Source organism: Pelobates fuscus, chromosome 6 (assembly GCF_036172605.1).
Source record: "Pelobates fuscus isolate aPelFus1 chromosome 6, aPelFus1.pri, whole genome shotgun sequence".
Lineage (NCBI taxonomy): Eukaryota > Metazoa > Chordata > Amphibia > Anura > Pelobatidae > Pelobates > Pelobates fuscus.
Window position 1 is genome coordinate 79,415,867 of NC_086322.1, and position 26,092 is coordinate 79,441,958.

Genomic DNA, 26,092 nt, shown 5'->3' on the forward strand with positions numbered 1-26,092 from the left:
ACTTTGCTCATGCTGCTTCATCTGCCCAGAACTGCATCAATGTTGTAGTGCAAGAGTTCAACATTGAGGTCTACTGACAACCCTAGATCGCGTCTCCTGATGAGTAAGACAGTGCACTATTTCCTGCTGAAATTTGACAGTGGTGGTCCCCTGTTTGTCAACTTTTATCAACCTCCGGCTTGTCCATAATACAAAGCAGTCCCTACTTTGTCTTATAGTATCTTTGGATTGCACCGAAATTTTAATTACATTCCAACACCATCCGTATGAGTATTTCATTAAAGGGAACCTATATCCCCAAAATAACAATCTATAGGTTGCCTTTTATTGATGTGATCACTGTTTGGTCCTGACACTCCTCCGCTGCGGCCTCTACTTCCATCTCCCTTAATATTAGCATCCCTGCTCATAGAGAAGCATTTGGGGACTAGAACATATGCACAGCAAAAGCCATGTTTACTTGATTTATGGAGGCTTGGGTGCCTCCTAGTGGCTTTCACGAAGACCGGCACTAATCCTTTTTTAATAAATGTCAAATTCTACATTAAAAGGTTAAAACTACAGGACCACTGCACCAGATCTTCATTGAGGTGAAGTGTTCTGGGTAAGGTAAATGATCCTTTAAGATTTATCTTCATGAAACTTTGAGAGGTGACAGACGATTTAAGCAGGACTGGGGCACTGCACTTAGGATTTGTGGTGGCTGCAGAGATACAATTCTTAACATGATTTAATGTAAGAGAATAAGCAAAGTCTACAGTATTCTGCTTTTTGTGATTTTCTTTTTTTAGATAAGCGGATTTTGCTTTCTCATGTTGCGTATTGCCATCTGCTGGCTAGTTTACAGCATGAACGGTAATGATGTTTCAAATGACAGCCTTGGTCCCCTTGAATTTCAAAAACAAGGTATAAGGTGGCACTTAGGAGTCATTGGTGCTAGTATCAGAGAGTAAGCCCCCACATTCTTAATATAGAAAAGACAACAAAAGAAATAAAGATACCCCTGGAATTTCATTTGGTGGGAATGGCAAACCTTTGTCCATTGATAAACCCTAATCTAGTGTCAGTGACTGTTGCATCTAAAATAATAAATTATTAAAAATATATATAAAAAATAATTAGCAATGAAAGGGTGGTGAGTAATGTTTCAGCTGCTTACCTAATTATTATACATTTTTCTAAAATATTGTGAAAATATATATGTATATCATTTTTTGCTTTCTATTTTTAAGTTTTTATATATAAATGCTTGCATTGGTGTCATTTTAAACAAAGCTATTTTCCTGGCACTTTAGTTTTAATAGGTTTCGCCTCCCCTCCCATGGGGATGAAGGGTTAAATACCCTTCAGCCACTTACCACGGCCTCCAATGGCCACGCACGCATGGACCTCCCCATAGGAAAGCATTATTCAATGCTTTCGTATGGGGAAAATATGTAGTAAATGTTTAAATGTATTGAACAAGCAAATTCAGTAGTAAATCTATAGATTGCATGGAAGCTTTTTGTTCAGTGCTGTGTGCTATGCACACATTTATGAATTCCCTCATGTCGAGCATACACTCTGCATTCTAGAAGGAAAGTGATGTACCTCCTAATCCCTTATTTTGTACTTGTGTAGGTTTATTGGGAGAATGGAGCTCAGATCATACCTCCTCATGACAAAGGCATTGCAAAGTTTATTGAGGAGAACCTGGCGCCATGGCCCAAAGCCTGGGATAATAATGTAATTGATGGCAATTCCCTTCTCCACGACCCCTTTGAGTCTATTAATAAGGATTATTTTGAGGAAATCCAGAAGTATTGTTTCCACAGGTAAGCACATCTTGCCTTCAGGGTGTTCAAGCTGTGAAACCAGACACACAGAGGCTCCTTTGTCCACAAATAAACATATTCCATTTTAAAAGTATTAAAGTGAACCTGCATTGCATTGTTTTTATTATATTTACAGGCCAGGAGCTCTTTACAGTACGGTATCTTCAAAAGCATGATAGTTGTCTGTTCTTGAGGAGTTAAAGGGAAACTATAGTGTCAGGAAAACAGACTCGTTTTCCTTGCACTCTAGCTCCCCCCTCTGTCAATGCCCCCTCTGTCAATGCTTTCCTATAGGGTTTTGAGTGACGCTGGGTATCAACATGCATAGCGTGAGGACGTCCAGCGTAGTTTGGCGACCAAAAGTCGCCAAACAGCCCAGAAGTCCCTCTAGTGGTAGACAGCCACTAGGGGAGGAGTTAACCCTAGCAGGTAATTATTGCAGTTTATCAAAAACTGCAATAATAATCTGCACAGGGTTAAGGGACCTGGGTCAATGCACCCATACCACTTCAATGAGCTGAAGTGGTCTGATGCCTGGTCTGGGTGCCTATAGTATCCCTTTAAAGAATACCCCATTTCTACCACTTAATGCCTTCACAAAATCACCTTTTTCATATAATGGATTTACTTATTTCATTTATCCATTAACCCCTTAAGGACACATCTTCAAAAGCTTGTCTTACCCTTAAGGACACAAACTATTTTTGCATTTTGTGCTGTTTCTGTGCAATTTGCATCTCTGTCATTTATTGCACCAACACATATTATATACTGTTTTTAGAGGGCAAAAGGGGCTTTAAGTTGATGTCACATGTACATAGATACATTCTCATTAATTATATATAAAAAAAAAAGCCAAAAAATTTGGGAAACTATTTTTTTCACAGTTTTGACAATAACGTTTGTATAATATGTCCAGCTTACGAAAAGTAATTAAAAATAAATTCATTTATGTGTCTTGATTTATAGAGTACATAATGTGTATCGGATTTCAGCTTATTTTGAAAGTTACAGGTCCCAAAATACAAGGACTAAAATAAAATTTAAATGTGAAACAATTTTAGAAGTTGTTTGTCTTGTACGTTTAGTAGTCATCACAGAAATTTATTTATATAAAGTAGATATCAGAGGGCTATGTACCTAAGTTTATTTTGACACTTTTTACGTAGCCTTTTCATCGCCAATCTCTGATAAATATTGGAGTAAAATTATGTTTTTTCTCTATTTTGGCATATACACATATAACAAGGTTTTTGTAATTTGTATTTCGTAAAGCTGGTGTGTGCTATTCCTGCACAGATACACATATTGTGTTCAGCTACATCTGCGGAGTATAACGATACCCCCATTGTATGCCTTTGGCACTATATTGTGAAGCTATAATGACATATGAGAGACAAGGCTAATGCAGTTTCTATAGCTAGAATTTTCGTAGATGGATTTGACGGGCCTATGTCTTATTTTGGGGTAGTATAGCAGTTTGACTGTTCAAATAACCCCACAAAGTTATTCCATTTGGTAAAGCAGACACCCCAGGTATCTTATATGGCGTATATTGTGCCTTAAAGGAGCACTATAGGGTCAGGAACAAAAACATGTATTCCTGCCCCTTTAGGGTTAAAACCACCATCTAGCCACCTGGTGCCCTCATGCCTCCCTAAATATAGAAAAATCTTACTTGTATTCAAGTCTGCAGCTGCTTAATTTGTCCTTGTTTCCTTTAGACCTGCCCACTGCCTGCTGATCACAGCAGAAGTGGTAGCCTGATCCGTTCACAATGCTTCCCCTTAGGATTGGCTGAGACTGACAAAGAGGCAGATCAGGGGCAGAGCCAGCATAATTCAAACACAGCCCTGGCCAATCAGAATCTCCTCAAATTATGCTCGGTTACATCTTCTGAGTAAAACAATATGCCCAATGTTTGACCTAGACACTATTTTGTGAAGTTACAGTGCTGTAAAAGAGACGTGACAAGTTCAGGTTTTTAAGTGTGCATTTCAATGGAGGGTTTTGATGTGTCCGTGTCCCACTTTGGAGCACTTTAGCAGGCTACATATTCAAACTACACCATAAAGGCATAACATTTCTTAAAGAAGACATCCCAAGGCATATTTTGAAGCTTAGTGGGGCTCATATTTTCACTAGCGTGTACGCACAGTATATTTTGCAAATCCTATGTGTGCCATGGCTGTATAATATTTCATATGTTGCTCAGATATGTCGTCTGAGTACAACAATACCCCTGTATGTACCTTTGCCAGGTATATGTGGATGTTAAAGGTGCACATTTGAGACGCAGCCATTCAGTTTTTTTCTAACTTTAAAGTTTTACGCTGTGTCCATGTTCCATTTTTGAGTAGTTTAGCTGGTTGGTTATTCAAACTACCCCACACACGACCATTTTTTTAAAGAATACACCCTGGGGTATTTTAAAAGGCATATTTTGAACCTGAGCGTGGGATCATTTTTCCGACAGGTTTGTTCCAGGTGTAGTGGTAATGAGCATTTTTTAATGTATTTTTTTTTTTACTTTTTAAAACTTGTTTTTAAACTTTTTTTTTAACCTTTATTAAAAAAATTTATATTTTTTTTTAAACTTACTTAAAACGTTTTTAAACTCTACACTTTTTTTTTTTACCGGTAACCCCTAACTAGCAGTAAGCAGCACTAAGAGTAATTTCCCCAATTTCCCATAACTCCCACCCACCCCAGCTAGCTGAATATAGAATTTTAAAATATTTTAATTAATAAAATAAATTTAACCCCTGGGGGGGGGGGGGGGGGAAGTTAACCCTCTTGGGATAAAAAAATCAGATCACAGTAAAATGTAGTCCCTGACAATTGATCACTGTAGTCAGTGATCAATTGGCAGGGAAGGGGTTAATTTTGTTAAAGCAGGGGGACGGGATTTAACTTAATATTTTTTTTTTTAAATCTTTACCCAGGGTGAAGAGGATCATCGCTTATCCGTCTCCCTGCACTTCACACAGAACGCGGAAGCGCAGGGAGGCAGATCAGGAGTCCCTGTAGAACATGTGCTCGCTCTGACAGGCTGTCAGAGTGATCACAGCTGCAGGCATCACTTGAAACGTGATCGCATGCTTCCGGTCTGCCTCGGATACCAAGGCAGACCGGTGGAGCGTTAACCCTGCGATCGCGGCGATCTGGGGTTAACTTTAGTAAATGACGGAAATTTTCCGCCATGCATTCTTAATGGTAGGACAAGCATGATGGAAAATTTCCGTCTAGCGTCACAAAGGGGTTAATGCTATGAAATGGTTGCCTTTCTTTTTGTTTTTCTTTTGTCTGTTTACAAACTCTTTTGTGTTTTTTTTACACTGTTTGCTTGCTTGTTTATGGTTTAATTGCTTGTAGACTGAAATATTATTATAGCAGCCACCTGTTAAAAGTTGTTACTAAAGCAAGATAACTGCTCCTATGATATTTATTATAGAACTGTCAACAAACCTACTCTTGAAATGACTCTATTTTAGATCCATTAACAAGGATTCCAAATTAAAATTTGTACACACCTCTGTACATGGAGTTGGCCATGTGTTTGTACAATCAGCCTTCAAAGCTTTCAGCTTCAGCACTCCTCTCGCTGTCCCAGAACAGAAAGACCCAGATCCTGAATTTCCTACTGTGAAGTATCCCAATCCTGAAGAGGGTAAAGGTGTTTTGGTAGGTATTTTCTTAAGTGATTCTATGTATGCTTATGTGAGAGTCTTTACTATCTATTTTTCTTTCTTTTTTTTTTATATAAACACTTTCTGTACCAGTTCTCTAAAGGCATTCAGGTGTCTTAAAATGCATGAATACGGTATGAAATGTAATTGAGTAATGCTTTCATATGGGCTGTTTGAATGCGCGTGTGGCTCTTGCCGCACGTGCGCATTCGGATCTGATGTCGGCAGGGGGTGGAGAGTTGGAGAGAGAAAGGTAAGTGGCTGAAGGGGTTTTAACCCATTCAACCCAGCGGGAGGGGGGGCCCTGAGGGGCGGGGGGGGGGGAATATGTACACAAGGGAAATAAAGATAAGCTGAAAAGTCACTCCACAGGATTCATGCAAACTACTGGAGCAAGTCTCTATTTATTTTTTTAAGAGACTTGTCATGGCTATGGAACCAGCTTTGTTTAGGTATACATATTGAATCAGAATCTATCCAACAAATATATACATTGTGATAAAAAAAAGTGTACAATACACCCCCAAGTGGTCACATTTATGTAAATATAAATACTTAGCACAATAAGATGAATACAAGTGGAGTAGAACGATCTAAATATATTTTATATGTTCCAATAAATACTTATGTCTACTAATTTTTTTGACAACTGATCTCTTCATACACCTACATTGGAGCCTCCTCTATAGAGAATATGGCTCTGTACTTTGTGAGGTTTATTCTACCTGATCTTATATATGTCTTAATTATTCAGTGAGCACTATGTGTTTTTCTGTTTTATGTTTTTTAGATTGTTCTACTCCACTTGTATTCATCTTATTGTGCTAAGTATTTATATATACATATATCTGACCACTGTGTATTGTACACTTTATTTTTTTTTTTTTTTATAAATCTCATCTTCATATTATATATATATATATATATATATATATATATATATATATATATATATGGGGACACACCTTTCATACGCCTCTGCACTTTTACTTCGTGATAAGAAGCGCCAACACACTTTATTTTACCATTTTTTAAATATATACATTGAAAGACATACTTATGTAAAGACACAGTCAGCATATTAGAAAACCAAATAATCATTTGGTTATTAATAATAATTGGCAGGTACCACACAAATAATTTGTGGACGTCCAACTTTGTCAGATTTATGTTTATGCCATAGAGCTAAAAACCAACATGCTCAAAAAACAAGAAGTTAGTCTTCGGTTTAAATGTTAATTCAGTGAACACAGCATATAGATCAAATTGTATTCATTTAACAATACCATGTCATTTTTGTGTTGGCCGCACAGTAAAAAAGAGATGCAAGCATCATGTAAGTCTGAGTACCTTCATCAAGTACACTTAGGAATGAGAGGCCTACTGACAGTATACAAGATAAGAGGGCCTGTGGGGGACCACTTACCACAAACTCTTTTCCCCATGCTGAAAAAAATGCAAAAGAAGAAAGGCTGTTTGATTGATTTAGGACCATGTGCAAATGCTGTGTTTAAAGGCATAATGATAATGCATTAGTTTTGTTTGCAAATATTTGTTTGCTAGCTGCTCAGTTGAGTGACAGAGCTTTCTTTTGTGCTACTCTATCGATGTAGTGTTCTCTTAAATTCTTTGTTTCCCAGACCTGTGGCTCTAAGACTAAGTTTTCTAAATGGTCCTCAAATGGAGTCACTGCTGTAGCCTGGTTGCAACCACAGTCTCTTTAGAAAGTTACAATTAAGATTCTGAAAACCATTTTGTCAATGTTTAAGTATTACATGGTGATGGTTGCAGATGACCTGACACATCTTCTAATATTGTATTGGTGCTAGAATGGAGGGCTTGCATCCCAGACTCCATTTGCAAAAAAAAAAATACGGATAATATATGAATGACGAACTAGAATTTATTTAAAGACAGTTTTGCTAACTTGATAATCAACGGCATTATACGTTTTCAATTTCAGACATTGTAGCTTGCACATTATAGAAATGCTACAAGTTACATAATTAAAGGAAAAAGCAATAATCCATGTGTTTCTAAATTGCAGAAATTATCTTTTTCATTGGCTGATAAAGAAGGGTCCAAGGTCATACTTGCCAATGATCCAGATGCTGATCGGCTAGCAGTTGCTGAAAAACAGGAGAGGTGAGAAAAGATGCCTGCTCGTGTACTCCATACGCCAGTTTATTTTGTGTGTCCAGCTGTTCTAGATGTGAGCAATCTTCATTTTACAAACCAATCTACATCAGGGTGAAGCTAATAAAATTGTATTTATCTACTGTGAACTCTTTGTAAGCAGACTTCACTGAGAAGTTTTCAAAAATTTGGGTGGGTACATTTGGCATTGTCCTTTCTTACTTGGAAATAACCGTGCTTGTCTGGAATGGAAAAATAGCAGACTTTCTTAGATACTTCGATGTATAACCAGCTATTCCAGGCTTGATACAGACTTAGTTTGTTTTACATTTATATCTTCCAGATGCTTTCCCATGTGCCGTCCTAACAACCATTAAAGAAATGCCAATTGTATGCAAAGTTTCTTATCAGAATTCAGTTTGATTATGTTGTCAGACTTGAACCTGCATACAAGTGTCTGCTTCTGGGACAATATAACACTCACACTGGCATCTTTCAAACTAGTATATGAGCTCTGTAAATCTTTACCTTGTTGTTTTTTTATTTTCATTTGTATCTATAACTATACAAAGAAACCAAGCTAAAAGATGGCGCAGTAATTTCTAAGTGACTAAAAGATATTAAAACAAATAATAGCAGCACCTTATAAGTGTAAAAGCTCAAAAAACACTAGAATACAAATAGTTAAAACATAAAGTGCGCTGTGTCTTTAAATAGCTATGCCTTCACAAAATTGTGCAAAATACAACACTCACAAAAGTGCTTAAGTGCAAAATGTGCAAAACAATCAATGTTGTGACTTGTATGTAGATTCTTATTGTACAACAAATTGTGATAAAAACGTGTTAATTTTGTGAAATAATGTAGATTTACAAACCCAAATTGGTAGAAGTAAATGATGCTCTACATATAAAAAGGAGACAAAACATATAATAGTATAATACTGTAAAAACACATGAGAATATTTAAAAATGTGGTATAACACTCACAAACACAGAGCAGGTAAAGAGACTGCTCAGGCTGTAATTGCTTGTACACTGTAACCAGTGTCTCCAGGGAGTAGACCTCTGGATTCCAATAGGTTAAAAATGATGGGGCGGCCGTCTCAGTAAAAAATAAATTTTATTGCATAAAAATAATCTGCAGCCTTCAATATACAGCTCCTCTAGACTGGATTATACTCGCTTTGACTCCACTCCGAACGGGCAAACGAACATCCAGATACCGGTTCTCTGGATGTTGTAAGTAGTGTCCCTCGGTCTTTCAAGCGTCCAGTCCTCCTTGCGTGCTAGCGTGATGACGCGTTTCGCCGTAAAGGCTTCCTCAGATCCCCGTGATCTGAGGAAGCCTTTACGGCGAAACGCGTCATCACGCTAGCACGCAGCACGCAAGGAGGACTGGACGCTTGAAAGACCGAGGGACACTACTTACAACATCCAGAGAACCGGTATATGGATGTTCGTTTGCCCGTTCGGAGTGGAGTCAAAGCGAGTATAATCCAGTCTAGAGGAGCTGTATATTGAAGGCTGCAGATTATTTTTATGCAATAAAATTTATTTTTTACTGAGACGGCCGCCCCATCATTTTTAACCTATTGGAGTCCAGAGGTCTACTCCCTGGAGACACTGGTTACAGTGTACAAGCGATTACAGCCTGAGCAGTCTCTTTACCTGCTCTGTGTTTGTGAGTGTTATACCACATTTTTAAATATTCTCATGTGTTTTTACAGTATTATACTATTATATGTTTTGTCTCCTTTTTATATGTAGAGCATCATTTACTTCTACCAATTTGGGTTTGTAAATCTACATTATTTCACAAAATTAACACTTTTTTATCACAATTTGTTGTACAATAAGAATCTACATACAAGTCACAACATTTATTGTTTTGCACTTAAGCACTTTTGTGAGTGTTGTATTTTGCACAATTTTGTGAAGGCATAGCTATTTAAAGACACAGCGCACTTTATGTTTTAACTATTTGTATCTATAACTAATTGTATGAATCCAAAGGCCACTAATTAGTTGTTGTTGTTTTTTTATCCATATCTCTTCAAGAAATAGAAAGTTCCAACACAATTAAACACATTGCAAATAGGGAATTATTTTTTTTTTTTTAGCAAATTGCCAAGAGTGGAGTTTCAAGTACCTTTCACCACATCTCAATGATCATATATGTAGGTTACCTAGGAATCTTCTATAGCCCCCAGTTTGTACTATCTGCTATGTGCGACAGTACACCGGTGAAAGGTGTTGTTGGGTACCAAGGGACCAGTTATGGAGTTAAAACATTGGAAAACGCTTTAACCTTTGAAGATGAGATGGCACCCAGACACTCTTGCCTCCCATAACAATTTAATTGACTGATGCTATTATTGACTGAGGAATGTTCCTTTAACAAGGCATGTTTGCTCACTGGATGTTTCTTGTTTTTCACACCATTCTTTGTAAATGTGAAAATCCTAGGTGATCAGTATATTGCCCATTGTTATACAGGGCATATACAGGATTATTTATTAATGTTAAAATTAAAAAGTACTTCTCACATTTGGGCGAAAGTAGCCAAACTGAAAGCATAGCTGACCTACACAATGTTTTCAGTTCAGCTATTTTGACCTTTGAAATTCCCACATTAGTGGATTATTCTGATATAAAGGCAATCGATACACGCTTACTCCTATGAAGGCATGCCTTCCAACATTCCCAATTTCAGCAGGACAGTCCTGATTTCAGGATTCTGTTCCTACTTTTTTCTCTAGTCTTCCACAATTGGGGATACCAGGGAACTGTCCCCAAAAAGTGCATCTGGAGCACATCATTAGATGGGCTTTCTCTTTGCTCAGGACACTAGGACCCTTCAGAGAGCAAGATTAGCAGGCAGCGTGGTGTGCATTCACGCCAGACAGACCTGCCAATTCTTCTGGTGGTACCAATGACCTTGTCTGCATTACATGCCCACCTCATTTGCCCCACCCACTGGCATCCTGCTTCATGGGACCCCAAAGTTGAGGGTTTATGCGGCGGTGCATTTAAAACAGATTCTCCACAGCCATCTAGCTTAAAATCCAGAAAAAGAAATGTCCAGCATACATCAGTAGATGAAATGCACTCCATATTTATTGAATGCAGTTTGCTGCAGGAACTCGAGTAAATTTGGAACCTATTTCATATGCTGATATGTGCTGGACACTTCTTTTTCTGGATTTTAGACCATTCTGATATTTGGTTGGAACAATATCTAAACCTTTTGACCACGTCCTGCAGGCTTTTATGCAAGTATACCAAAAAATGTCCACTGAACATATGTGCTTATACACACACTGTATTACAAATAATGTATAGCACTATATTCTACGATACATATAATGCTCTCTCTGTAGATAGATCTTTCCAGCGTAGATTTATCTCGGTATTACGTACCTAGTGAATCATTCAGAGCAGATTTGCGTGGACAGAATGATTTTGCATGGAATTTTGCCTGCAGAGCCTGCGTTGTGTACGTAGCTATCCAACTTCTGTGTTTGTTTCTTTGGCATGATTCCTGGCACAATATCTCCGTGCCAGATTGCAAGGGTCAGAAAAGTCAGCAGCTTTCTTCTGCAATTTGATCTCACTCTGTTACACATGTCCTCACATATCAATCCTCCTCGAACATGTTGAATGAATAAATAAAAATAAGAAGGACCTTGAAAATAAATAAATCCAGTTGATTTAAAATGGGATTTATGAATAATATGTATTTGTATATTCTCGATGGAAAGGAGGTAGCAGCATGTCTGTATCTTGCTAACAGGGAGTGTTTAAAAATGTGGTCTATTAAAACTGCTCAGTTAGCATAGTTTAAAATGCCAAACACCATCTGTAATGTTATGCAAAATAAGTGAAAAGTATACCCTTTGCCTCTAGAAAAATACACAAATAAAACGTCAATAAAATTACTCATGTAATAAATGCAACAGACTAAATAATAAAGTCCAATAATAGTCTGTGCAAGTCCCTTTGTTCCCGATGTTTTCTGGTGTTACTCCATGATCAAATAAATATAAAAATGCAAAGAAAAAAAGGGTAAATTAGTGATACACTATTTCACTACAAAAAGGGAATCCTTTGTACAAATAAAGATATTAATAAATTGACTTTATTTGAATCTTAGCTGGAAGCTAAGTATCAATGTAAAAAAACTTCACATAAATTAAAATTGGAATTAAAACAAACTCCAGATATCTTTAAATGAATAATAGTAAGGCTTCGTTACGGTATGCCTACTAGTTAGTACAGAAAGTGCTGGGTGCAGACCTTATGCTGTTCTCGGCGTCCCGAAATCAGCAGTTCAGATGTTAGTTTGCTGGTAACAGTGAAGGTGAATGCTCCCCAGGCGCTGGCTTTCTGTGATGTGAGTTGTGTCCCTCCAAACGCGTTTCTCCGTTCCAACGGCTTTATCAATGGATGCGGACTTTTCAGGTAATTGCCGCTTTTATAGCGGACTCTGATTTTCATTTAACACTTAATCATAAACGGTGTTTCAAACTTCTGGAATTCCATAACAGTCATTAATAATACAATGTGAATAGTCTAACACATATTTTCAAATTCTTATTTGCGATCATGCTCACAATGTTACATTTTTGTTACTATGTGTCGCCATGGTTACTCCCGCTGGATACAAATTCAAACGTAACTGTCTTTCTTTCAACTATCAATATATAGACATAATTCACAGGGCATTTCTACAATATACAGTCATGTATCGGTACACTTTTTATTGTTAGTGCTTTCTAACCAAGGGAGTAATACCAGTGCACTAGAAATTAAATGTATAAAAATAAATGTATTTAAAAATAAATGTATTAAAAATGGTATTCACAATCCGATGTTTTGCAGTGAATACTATACAAGTAGGTATAACTCTCTTCCAATTGCTGGTATTAATTCACAACAATATAGTTCCACAAAATACAAAAATGCTCAACAATAAAATAATAATCATAAAAATAATGCTAATATGAGAAAGAGAAGTAGTTTACTAGATACAATTACGAATCTGTATTCTCTGATTTAAAGGTGTATACATATTGGAAAGTTGTGTTTTGTCACTGGAATGCGGGATGGGGTTATAAAGTGAGATCACCTATCACATAGGGAATCTAACAGCTTATAAGACTAAAGATCATGGAAAATAGATAGAGCTATGCCATAATTAATGCAAAAGGATAAATTGCATGAGGGGAGATAAGTATGATGTTGTACCTCTTAATTATATATTATTATTGTACTCCTATGAGGCACTATCATTATTATTATGATTCGAGATAAATACTATTATGGATCAGTAAGTGACCGAATTACTATTCTTTAGGAAGTGATAGGTTATTATCTATGATAGTGCCTCATAGGAGTACAATAATAATATATAATTAAGAGGTACAATACTTATCTCCCCTCATGCAATTTATCCTTTTGCATTAATTATGGCATAGCTCTATCTATTTTCCATGATCTTTAGTCTTATAAGCTGTTAGATTCCCTATGTGATAGGTGATCTCACTTTATAACCCCATCCCGCATTCCAGTGACAAAACACAACTTTCCAATATGTATACACCTTTAAATCAGAGAATACAGATTCGTAATTGTATCTAGTAAACTACTTCTCTTTCTCATATTAGCATTATTTTTATGATTATTATTTTATTGTTGAGCATTTTTGTATTTTGTGGAACTATATTGTTGTGAATTAATACCAGCAATTGGAAGAGAGTTATACCTACTTGTATAGTATTCACTGCAAAACATCGGATTGTGAATACCATTTTTAATACATTTATTTTAAAATACATTTATTTTTATACATTTAATTTCTAGTGCACTGGTATTACTCCCTTGGTTAGAAAGCACTAACAATAAAAAGTGTACCGATACATGACTGTATATTGTAGAAATGCCCTGTGAATTATGTCTATATATTGATAGTTGAAAGAAAGACAGTTACGTTTGAATTTGTATCCAGCGGGAGTAACCATGGCGACACATAGTAACAAAAATGTAACATTGTGAGCATGATCGCAAATAAGAATTTGAAAATATGTGTTAGACTATTCACATTGTATTATTAATGACTGTTATGGAATTCCAGAAGTTTGAAACACCGTTTATGATTAAGTGTTAAATGAAAATCAGAGTCCGCTATAAAAGCGGCAATTACCTGAAAAGTCCGCATCCATTGATAAAGCCGTTGGAACGGAGAAACGCGTTTGGAGGGACACAACTCACATCACAGAAAGCCAGCGCCTGGGGAGCATTCACCTTCACTGTTACCAGCAAACTAACATCTGAACTGCTGATTTCGGGACGCCGAGAACAGCATAAGGTCTGCACCCAGCACTTTCTGTACTAACTAGTAGGCATACCGTAACGAAGCCTTACTATTATTCATTTAAAGATATCTGGAGTTTGTTTTAATTCCAATTTTAATTTATGTGAAGTTTTTTTTACATTGATACTTAGCTTCCAGCTAAGATTCAAATAAAGTCAATTTATTAATATCTTTATTTGTACAAAGGATTCCCTTTTTGTAGTGAAATAGTGTATCACTAATTTACCCTTTTTTTTCTTTGCATTTTTATATTTATTTGATCATGGAGTAACACCAGAAAACATCGGGAACAAAGGGACTTGCACAGACTATTATTGGACTTTATTATTTAGTCTGTTGCATTTATTACATGAGTAATTTTATTGACGTTTTATTTGTGTATTTTTCTAGAGGCAAAGGGTATACTTTTCACTTATTTTGCATATCATTTACTCAATAGGTTGTCAGGTTTCCTATTATATATACCCTCCTCCTTAGGAAATTAAGTAGCGCTCCACTTTTTGCACACTATTACCATCTGTAATGTAATGGAACTGTATTTTTGGGTTCTTGCCTCCTCCAGTGTCTTGTTTTAGGGGGCATTATACATTCATAGATATTGTGGGGTCTAATATCACACTCGGACAGACAGTGCCTGGTTTGAGAGTGATGGGAGCAGCTTTGCACAATATCTCTGCTGTGAGCAGGAGTTCGGGAGCTTTAGTATACACCTCTACTTTAGGGACATCAATATACACCAAAGGGCGCACCTGACATTTTTAATGCTTTGTAAAATGATTCTTTCAAAATTCTCTGATGATCGAACCATACCTGTTTTACATTGCCTTACAATACATTTACTAGCACTATGTGTGTTTACCATTTTTATTACCTAGCTGAAACCTTTTACAGACTGCACTTGGTGTCTGTTTTACACCAGAAGTTTCCCTGTTTGACAGGAAGTCATGCCCATTCTTTAATCTGAAGTGTTTTTTCATTACATTTCACAGTATAAATACAGATATACTCTACAATAATAGACTAATCAATTGTGATTTGATCATTTACTAAACATGATTTGATTGTTGAGCCCTATTAATGCGCATTGTTCTTAAGCTGGTTTTATAGTGCAGTAGGTAACATTGATGTTTCTGCGTCTTTGCTTCTTCTAGTGGCGAGTGGAAGGTGTTCTCTGGCAATGAACTTGGGGCCCTTTTAGGCTGGTGGCTTTTCACCTGCTGGAAGGAGAAGAATCCAGAACCCGAGGCAGTTAAAAGCATGTACATGCTTGCTAGCACAGTATCCTCAAAAATCCTCCGGGCTATTGCAGTGAAGGAAGGTTTCCACTTTGAGGTACAGCACGACTACTCCATTTATGGCACGTACCAAATGTACACCAGCTGTTTCAATTGACCAGAATGCCCTCTGTTATTTCATAGGAAACATTGACGGGATTTAAATGGATGGGGAACAGAGCTTACCAACTGATTGAACAAGGGAAATCTGTCCAATTTGCTTTCGAAGAAGCAATAGGTAAACCTGCTTCCTGCAACAATGCCATGATACAATGCTTGTACACTCCCTATGCTGTGCCCATTAATACTGCGGATGGCAATTCCTACTTCTCTTTAAGTATTTGTGTGTGTGTGTGTGTGTGTGTGTGTGTGTCCACTGTTCACGTAATGTGTATTTTTCAGAAATGTTAGTTTTTTTGTTTTTGTTTTTTACGGCAGCACCATTTTTAAGAAATGCAAGTTCTGCGTGTGCCTCCAGAATCTGACCAGATTATTTTTTTTTTTGGATGAGTACCCCTTCCCTCCACTCACAGGTGTCTCCCTCCCACCACCCGACTGGCAATACAAGGTTTTTTTGTTTTTTTGTTTTTTTTTAACCAGTTACTTGATGCCAGCGCCAATGTTGTCCCTTGGCGCAGGATTGTGCTCCACTGACATTACAGCGATCCAGAAACCAGTGCTGGATCGCAGCATAGAGTTAACCCCTTAAGGACACAACTTCTGAAATAAAAGGGAATCATAACTGAATATTTCCGTCATGTGTCCTTAACCCCTTAAGGACACATGACATGTGTGACATGTCATGATTCCCTTTTATTTCAGAAGTTTGGTCCTTAAGGGGTTAAAGGACCACTATAGGCACCCAGACCACTTCAGCTTAATGAAGTGGTCTGGGTGCCAGGTCCATCTAGGATTAACCCTGCCTGCTGTAAACAGAAACTGCTATGTTTACATATGGGTTAATCCAGCCTCTAGTGGCTGTCTCATTGACAGCCGCTAGAGGCGCTTCTCACTGTGATTTTCACAGTGAGAAGACGCCAGCGTCCATAGGAAAGCATTGAGCATGCTTTCCTATGGACTGACTGACTGCGCGCGCAGCTCTTGCCGCGCATGCACATTCAGCCGATGACGACCGAGGAGGAGGAGAGTCCCCCGGCGCTGGAGAAAGGTGAGGTGGGGGCACCCTCAGGGCACTATAGTGCCAGGAAAACGAGTTTGTTTTCATGGCACTATAGTGGTCCTTTAAGGGGTTAAACTCTATGAAACTGCAGAAAGCAGTTTTAACCCTAGAAGACAGTCTTAACCTTGCATTGTAAACAATGCAGTTTCTCTGAAACTGCAATGTTTACATCGCTGGGTAAAGAGGGCAGGGGCACTGCACCGAGACCACTTCAATGAGATGAAATGCTCAGGTGCCTATAGTGTCCCTTTAATGTGTATTTTGCATATATTGCTGGTTCTCTTATTAGCGTCAGATTGCATATGCAAGCTTCAATAAAAGAACCATCATTGGTTACAGGTTGGCTAGTTTGGTTACTATCATCAAAAATTGTGCTTATGTCTTTTTTTTTTTTTTACCTTTCTTATTTTGATTATATATATCTGAAAGAACAGTTTAACAAATCCTATACATATAACTTCTTGGGCTTTTTACAAATTATTATTTTTATTTCTTTCTTTTGGTTAACATTTCCCTCTCTTTGTGTACAGGTTATATGTGCTGCCCTTTTGTCTTGGACAAAGATGGAGTAAGTGCCGCTGTGATAGCCGCAGAAATGACCAGCTATTTGGCAACAAAAAATGTCACTCTGTCACAGCAGCTGACCGCTATTTTTAATAAGTAAGTCTGCTTAAACCGTAAATTGCTTGGTATGTTGAAATTGCATTCCGAACCATTGGCCTATTTGTCAGATTTTGCCAACTGTGAATCTATTAACACTGCACCATAAAATGGAAAATCATTGTAATGTGCTGCATGGCTAGTCCAATAAATACAGTTAGAGAGCAGTGCGTTATAACCTTTTTCTAATATAAACATTAGATCGCCTAAAATGTTTAACTTATAGTTGTACCCATCCTTGAATAAAAATGCATTTTAAAAATGTTATTGTGCTGAATATAAAGATATGTAAACTTTCAAAAAAGAAAAAAATATTCATATCTTATCTCAAAATTGTGAACCCATCAAGCCATGGCATAGTTCTATCGGTTCTATAAATCCCAGAGTTTGCAGTGAGAAGTAACTTGTCAAGTAGCAAAGGACATGGCATTTTGAGCAATTTTATATCACATATTGTAGTAATTTAGGTTTTCTACTGACATTTTGTGTGTAATCCAATCAATTTATTAATTGCATTGACACTTTTTGTTTGAATATTCTGGAATTAGATACGGGTATCACATTAGCAAGAATTCTTATTTCATATGTTATGATCAAGAAACAATAAGAAATCTATTTGAAAACCTGCGAAATTATGACGGACACAACTCGTATCCAAAGAAGTGCGGTACGTTTGAGGTTACAGGAGTGCGTGACCTGACAACAGGCTATGACGACAACCAACCTAACAATACAGCTGTAAGTAGCATCACTAATACAGTTCAATTTCAGAACTTTGTTCTGCTGTTCATGTCCGCTTCAGGTTTGTGTGGAAATGTGTTTTGGACTGGTTTCTTCTACTATTCTTAATTTCTGCATTACATAGCAAGTCTCACCACATAAAATACATCTGTTGCTTTTCCTCAGGGTTATAATAGTTAAAGGGACACTATAGTCACCCAGACCATTTCAGCTCAATGAAGTGGTCTGGGTGCTAGGTCCCTCAGGTTTTAACCCTTCACATGTAAACATAACCGTTTCAGACAAACTGCTATGTTTGCATTTGGGGTTAATCCAGCCTCTAGTGGCTATCTTCTGGACAGCCACTAGAGGCGCATCTTCAAAGCTGGAGGCGAATTTCGCCTCCATCGCGCAGAGCGTCCATAGGAAAGCATTGAGAAATGCTTTCCTATGGACACTTTGAATGCGCGAGCGGCACCTGCCGCGCATGTGCATTCAGCTCCAGTGACGTCGGACGGGGGGGGAGAGGTTACTAGCACTGAGAGAGCCCGGCGCTGGATTAAGGTAAGTGGCTGAAGGGGTTTTAACCCCTTTAGCGCCACAGGAGGGGGACCCTGTGGGTGGGGGCACCCTCAGGGCACTATAGTGTCAGGAAAACCGCTTTGTTTTCCTGGCACTTTAGTGATCCTTTAATACGCAGGGCATCAAAGGGGAACTTATATTGCTGCTTTGGAGTGCAGAAGGAGTATGTAAATTTTTTTGCATCACTGTTAGAAATTACTGAATTTGAGTTAAACTTCTCTTGAATCACCAACTTCTATTGATATGTGTGAAAGGCAAATTGAACTTGATGAACTATAGTCTTTTTTTTTTTCCCAATCTATGTTGCTATAACTATATGAAGTTGTTTTTTTTTGTTTTTTTTTAGATTTTCAAAGTGAGATGTAATACACAGCACAGCAATATTTGCATTATTTAACTAATATTTCATATGTTTTCAAACATTCTAAAGCAATTTTCTATAGAAGAAATGACCACACAGAGCATTTGAGCTTTCTGTGTGTAAGGGTAAAAATAAATTCACAATTTAGAGTTGCACTTTGTTGATTTTTACAGCAGATGAAATTCAGTGAGCTTACCGCGTTTTTTTACATTTCCTATCTAAAACATCATAATTCTGAATATTTTTCCGGAGTTTTTCTGTACCCTGCCTACATTCGTCTCCATCATCTATGCAATATTGGCTATTCCATGCAGCCATAACATCTCTACAAATGTCACTGTGCTGCATTGCTATGTGTTTCACACTTTGTGCATTGTTAAGCGGGTAGTGTGCCATTTTAGTAATACTTATTGTGTTTTGTAGGATATTTTTCTTTGTGCGCATAGTCTCCAGAACCGTGTCAACAGTTTTACTTTACCTAAATCTCCATTAATAAACTCAGATTGTTTTGTTTGTAAATAGAGAGCCTATACAAGTTACATTGGAGTTGTATGGAATAAACATTGTATGTGATCTTGTATGTCCAAGGGATAGCATTGCTTTTGCTTATTATATCTCAGCTGACAAGATGGGAAAAGCCCATAACTGCGTCTTAATGGCAGGGAGCTAAATGCACCATGACTACTGTAAGCATCCTTGGTTGTGATGGAGGTTGGAGTTTCCCTTTAACAAAAAAGTAGAGCTTATTCTTTCTCTATTTAATATTTTGCTCTTTAGATATTGTTGGTTTTCACACTAGAAGCTTCAAAATATTAGAACTTCGGACTCCTGTTTCTAACAAAAACATTTTTCAGAAGTCATTTGAATTCTGTCCTACAAGTGAATACTGATTGTTCTTTGACCAACCATTTATCGCCTCTGTGGTGTATACTTCCCGTGTTCCAGTCTGCAGACTCTGTTAATGCGATCATTTTTATTAGTATTTTTTCTAAAGGAAACATTCAAGATTCTCTGAGAAGATTTCACATCTCTTTTTAGCCAATATTTTTGTAAATAATGTCTAATTTTCATATAGCATGTACTTACTAGTTATCTGCTAATTCCCAGGTTCCATGCCTGGTGACTGTGGCTGCCATTTGTAATGGATGGTTTATTTTGTTTGTCTTCCATGCAGATTCTGCCAACCAGTAAGAGCAGCCAAATGATCACCTTTACCTTTGCTAACGGAGGAGTAGCCACCATGAGAACCAGTGGAACAGAACCAAAAATTAAATATTATACAGAACTCTGTGCGGCCCCGGGAAATAGGTAAGAAAAGTGCATTTGATCTGCTATTTAATGACTTTAATATGCACATTGAAAACAAAATCATATTGTGCTTTGTTGTTTTAAAGCATCGAAGGCTAATCTAATAACTCCAAGTGTTTTTTATCTAAACTCCCCGTGAGTCTCAAACTAAACGTGGCTCCCCTGATGTTTGCCAAGTACATTTCCTGGGTTGCTCAGTAAGCCCAAAGTCTGGGGGACCTAAATGTGTACATTTAGATGGCAAACATTTGCAGTGCCATGGTGTGCCAGAGCTATGGTTAAAGATTTTCAAGATTTCACATACTCTAAATTATCTCTTGACACATTTTGTTTAACTTTTCATGCCATTAAACAGAGATAACAAAGCATATGTCTAATTTTACACATTGTATACAAGTTCTATAGCCAAGGAACCATTTCTAGAAAAACAAACAAAAACCATAAATACTTTCACATACTCTGTATCCCCGTAGATGGTTTTATCCACTCCAGACAGGTTTAATGTGTTACCCACAACATTGCACCTGCTTATAGCCATGCCAAAAGGCAACCAAATGATGCGAGTTTCATATGGACATACTATTTTCTGGACAGCATGCTTGTCCTTCAAAGGGATCTAGTTCCTTCACTCAATTGTGGATTTACTTTCCACTGTAATTAAGAGCACACATGCCCCATATGAATGTATAATTAGTGTCTGTGAACCAGGATATAACCCGTGTTGGGATTTAAAAAACACATATAAATGCCTGCCTCTTTGCAGTCAAACCACAGTGAAACCTGATGTTTGTACTGTATAGATATAGGGGGCATTTACTATTACAGAGTTCTTAGCATAATGAAAGGCTTTCATTGTGTTCCCAACATAACTACTGATCTGCCTCATCATAGGTGCAAACTGCATTGGGTGTACAGTAATGCCTCATCCAGGCCAGTAAGCTGTTAGGCAGTGGAGAGATCATAAAACAGCATGAAACTGTAAAGATAAACACTCAATTTACACAGTTCTTACTGTAATAGGGCTTTATCTTTTTACAGAAAACTGTCACAATTACTCATTTCTAATTCATATATTTGTTTTACAAAGAAATAACATTGTATTTTTAAACACACTGGAATCTCAATATATAATTAGGGGAACACAAGATAAATAAAACCATCGCAGAGTGATTGTGGACTGCATAAAGCATGTTCGCATTCACTTCTTCCTTGCCAAATCAGAAAGTAGGAAACATTCATTTAAAGTGAGCTTGTTAAATAACTTTAACACTGTATCTTTGTTGCAAGTCCTTTGCTGGGAGCCAGTTATATCTTATATTTGTTTGCTTTGTCCTCAAAGTGGCTCTGTCACCCTCTGGGGTGCTCCCATATTTTGTAAAAACCCCAGATGGTGATTTAACTGCTTCAAGTGAGGAGGCCGTGCATGAAAAAGTGAATTTTAATTACCTGCACCTGTATCTCGTGGCCGTCATAATCTTCTTCTGTAGGGTGCGTCTGTTGAAACACCAGGAGGCCTCATCAGTGCTATACTCTTACGCATGCATGCATGTGGCATCCTTCATAGACATGGGGGGAGCCACTTTGAGTAAAGTCTTTTTGTTTACAGGTTTCCCAATAGGCTTTCCCAATGTTAAAGGGAAACTCCAGTGCCAGGAAAACGATCTGTTTTCCTGGCACTGGAGGGTCCCTCTCCCTCCCACCCACCAATCCCCGGTTACTGAAGGGGTGAAAACCCCTTCAGTTACTTACCAGAGGCAGCGACATGTCCCACGTCGCTGCTTCCTCTTCCCCCGCCGCTCCTCCTTCTGCTTACGTCGGCCGGTGGGCGAGACTGATCCCGCCCGCCGGCCGAGGAGACCTAATGTGCATGCGCGGCAATGATGCGCATTAGCGCACCCCATAGGAAAGCATTGAAAATTAATTTCATTGCTTCCCTATGGGGAATAGAGCGACGCTGGAGGTCCTCACACAGCGTGAGGACGTCCAGCGACGCTCTAGCACAGAAAACCTGTGCTAAAGAGCAGGAAGTTCCCTCTAGTGGCTGTCTAATACAGCCACTAGGGGAGGACTTAAAGGACCACTCTAGGCACCCAGACCACTTCAGCTTAATGAGGTGGTCTGGGTGCCAGGTCCTTCTAGGGTTAACCCATTTTTTCATAAACATAGCAGTTTCAGAGAAACTGCTATGTTTATGAATGGGTTAAGCCTTCCCCCTATGTCCTCTAGTGGCTGTCTCACTGACAGCCGCTAGAGGCGCTTGCGTGATTCTCACTGTGAAAATCACAGTGAGAGCACGCAAGCGTCCATAGGAAAGCATTATGAATGCTTTCCTATGTGACCGGCTGAATGCGCGCGCAGCTCTTGCCGCGCGTGCGCATTCAGCCGACGGGGAGGAGAAGAGGAGGATCGGAGGAGTCAGTAGTTATGTTGTTCCCAACATAACTACTGATCTGCCTCATCATAGGTGCAAACTGCATTGGGTGTACAGTAATGCCTCATCCAGGCCAGTAAGCTGTTAGGCAGTGGAGAGATCATAAAACAGCATGAAACTGTAAAGATAAACACTCAATTTACACAGTTCTTACTGTAATAGGGCTTTATCTTTTTACAGAAAACTGTCACAATTACTCATTTCTAATTCATATATTTGTTTTACAAAGAAATAACATTGTATTTTTAAACACACTGGAATCTCAATATATAATTAGGGGAACACAAGATAAATAAAACCATCGCAGAGTGATTGTGGACTGCATAAAGCATGTTCGCATTCACTTCTTCCTTGCCAAATCAGAAAGTAGGAAACATTCATTTAAAGTGAGCTTGTTAAATAACTTTAACACTGTATCTTTGTTGCAAGTCCTTTGCTGGGAGCCAGTTATATCTTATATTTGTTTGCTTTGTCCTCAAAGTGGCTCTGTCACCCTCTGGGGTGCTCCCATATTTTGTAAAAACCCCAGATGGTGATTTAACTGCTTCAAGTGAGGAGGCCGTGCATGAAAAAGTGAATTTTAATTACCTGCACCTGTATCTCGTGGCCGTCATAATCTTCTTCTGTAGGGTGCGTCTGTTGAAACACCAGGAGGCCTCATCAGTGCTATACTCTTACGCATGCATGCATGTGGCATCCTTCATAGACATGGGGGGAGCCACTTTGAGTAAAGTCTTTTTGTTTACAGGTTTCCCAATAGGCTTTCCCAATGTTAAAGGGAAACTCCAGTGCCAGGAAAACGATCTGTTTTCCTGGCACTGGAGGGTCCCTCTCCCTCCCACCCACCAATCCCCGGTTACTGAAGGGGTGAAAACCCCTTCAGTTACTTACCAGAGGCAGCGACATGTCCCACGTCGCTGCTTCCTCTTCCCCCGCCGCTCCTCCTTCTGCTTACGTCGGCCGGTGGGCGAGACTGATCCCGCCCGCCGGCCGAGGAGACCTAATGTGCATGCGCGGCAATGATGCGCATTAGCGCACCCCATAGGAAAGCATTGAAAATTAATTTCATTGCTTCCCTATGGGGAATAGAGCGACGCTGGAGGTCCTCACACAGCGTGAGGACGTCCAGCGACGCTCTAGCACAGAAAACCTGTGCTAAAGAGCAGGAAGTTCCCTCTAGTGGCTGTCTAATACAGCCACTAGGGGAGGACTTAAAGGACCACTCTAGGCACCCAGACCACTTCAGCTTAATGAGGTGGTCTGGGTGCCAGGTCCTTCTAGGGTTAACCCATTTTTTCATAAACATAGCAGTTTCAGAGAAACTGCTATGTTTATGAATGGGTTAAGCCTTCCCCCTATGTCCTCTAGTGGCTGTCTCACTGACAGCCGCTAGAGGCGCTTGCGTGATTCTCACTGTGAAAATCACAGTGAGAGCACGCAAGCGTCCATAGGAAAGCATTATGAATGCTTTCCTATGTGACCGGCTGAATGCGCGCGCAGCTCTTGCCGCGCGTGCGCATTCAGCCGACGGGGAGGAGAAGAGGAGGATCGGAGGAGGAGAGCAGGAGGAGATCTCTCCGCCCAGCGCTGGAAAAAGGTAAGATTTAACCCCTTTCCCCTTTCCAGAGCCGGGCGGGAGGGGGTCCCTGAGGGTGGGGGCACCCTCAGGGCACTCTAGTGCCAGGAAAACGAGTATGCTTTCCTGGCACTAGAGTGGTCCTTTAACCCTGCAAGGTAATTATTGCAGTTTAAAAAAAACTGCAATAATTACACTTGCAGGGTTAAGGGTAGTGGGAGTTGGCACCCAGACCACTCCAATGAGCAGAAGTGGTCTGGGTGCCTGGAGTGTCCCTTTAACAACATATGCTGTACATCTCTGTGACTTTTCCTAAATAACATCCATTACTTTCTTTCTAGTGACTTGGATCAGCTGAAGAAGGAATTGGATGACCTTGTTGCTGCCATTGAAGAATATTTCTTCCAGCCAGAAAAAAATAAACTACAACGAAAAACTGAGTGAAGATTTTACAACACACGTTACACATGGTTTAAATTAAATTCTGGAACATTGCAGTTTGTATTCATTAATCTGTGGATCCTGGTAAATTGGGCTGTGTTGCTACATTTAGGAATAAATAGTTGATTCTGAGAATTTTTGCAACATTTTTAATCTTATTTTTTATTTTTTAACCACTGTTTAGTGAATACACCCCACGATGTTATGTTCTGTTATGTTAAAATTCCATTATTAAAGTTTTCATGTAATATTTAGACAGTATGGGGCATATTCATTAAATAGTTAGTAGTGCCCCAAGTAATGCCAAAATAGCCTAGGCAAACAAACTTTCCAAATTATGCCAACGAGGCTGTTGTAATATAGGTTTTGCAAGTTAGTTTACTGCAGAAACTTGCTGTTAAATTAATAGATCTATAATAAACCAAAGAATTAGATAAACCTCATCATGACAGACTCACTCCAAGACTGTCATGACATCATAGTACTAGATTATACTATAGACATCATAGTATTTGCCTAACCCTTGGTCTTAAAAGGGAGGTAGAAAGAAAAACGTTGTCCTCGTCTATTTAATGTCCGTTTACACTTTTGTAAACTGTAAAAGATAGAAAAACATATATATTTTAAGAAGTAGGGAAATTGATTAAAGGGACACTATAGTCACCTGAACAACTGCAGCTTATGGAATTTGTTCTGGTGAGTAGAATCATTACCTTCAGGCTTTTTGCTGTAAACACTGTCTTTTCAGAGAAAATGCTGTGTTTACATTACAGCCTAGGGATAACTTCACTGGCCACTCCTTAGATGGCTGTTAGAGATCCTTCCTGGGTCATGGCTGCCTAAAATGCATCCACACAATCAGTGTCTCCTTCCTCTGCATGCAGACACTGAACTTTCCTCATAGCGATTCATTGATTCAATTCATCTCTATGAGGAGATGCTGATTGGCCAGGGCTGTGTTTCAATCATGCTGGCTCTGCCCCTGATCTGCCTCTTTGTCAGTCTCAGCCAATCCTATGGGGAGCACTGTGATTGGATCAGGCCACCACTTCTGATGATGTCAGCAGACTGCTTGTTTTCTGAGTCAAACAGTATGCAGATCTACAGCTTCAGGCTTGAATACAGTAAGATTTTGCTATGTTTACAGAGGTATGAAGGACCCAGGGGGGCTAGATGGTGGTTTTAACACTATAGGGTCAGGAATACATGTTTATGTTCCTGATCCTTTAATGTGTTAGACTGGAATGCAGCCTATTACATAACACCTTAGAAAAAATATTGCAAATTGGTTCTTGTATCAAAGAGAGAGAGTGGAATGATTACTAGTGGTTTTCTTAAAGTTGTATTTTATTCTAATTTTTTTTTTTTCAGCCTAAAGATTAAAAACACATATTTGTTTACTGCACTCACGCAGACTCATCTCATTTTCCAGATATGGGCTGTTTTATTCCCAGTAACATCTCACACATTCTCATCACTCCTAAAAGTGAATCAAAATGGGCATTTATTCACCAGAACAGACTGGCAACTTTCTTTATCAAGACT

The 26,092-nt window shown here is 38.6% G+C and overlaps 1 protein-coding gene across 1 annotated transcript in view; it reads left to right on the forward strand.

The window, feature by feature from the left end:
• Positions 1 to 24,771, forward strand: part of PGM2 (phosphoglucomutase 2) — a 49,250-nt gene extending 24,479 nt beyond the window's left edge. The window contains exons 6-14 of the mRNA XM_063457863.1: positions 1,621 to 1,814; positions 5,309 to 5,498; positions 7,551 to 7,648; positions 15,166 to 15,346; positions 15,433 to 15,526; positions 16,999 to 17,128; positions 17,677 to 17,866; positions 19,966 to 20,099; positions 24,448 to 24,771. Of these exons, the coding sequence (XP_063313933.1) occupies positions 1,621 to 1,814; positions 5,309 to 5,498; positions 7,551 to 7,648; positions 15,166 to 15,346; positions 15,433 to 15,526; positions 16,999 to 17,128; positions 17,677 to 17,866; positions 19,966 to 20,099; positions 24,448 to 24,550 (1,314 nt within the window). The 3' untranslated portion in view covers positions 24,551 to 24,771. The remainder of the gene's footprint in view (positions 1 to 1,620; positions 1,815 to 5,308; positions 5,499 to 7,550; positions 7,649 to 15,165; positions 15,347 to 15,432; positions 15,527 to 16,998; positions 17,129 to 17,676; positions 17,867 to 19,965; positions 20,100 to 24,447) is intronic.
• Positions 24,772 to 26,092: the final 1,321 nt, after the last annotated feature.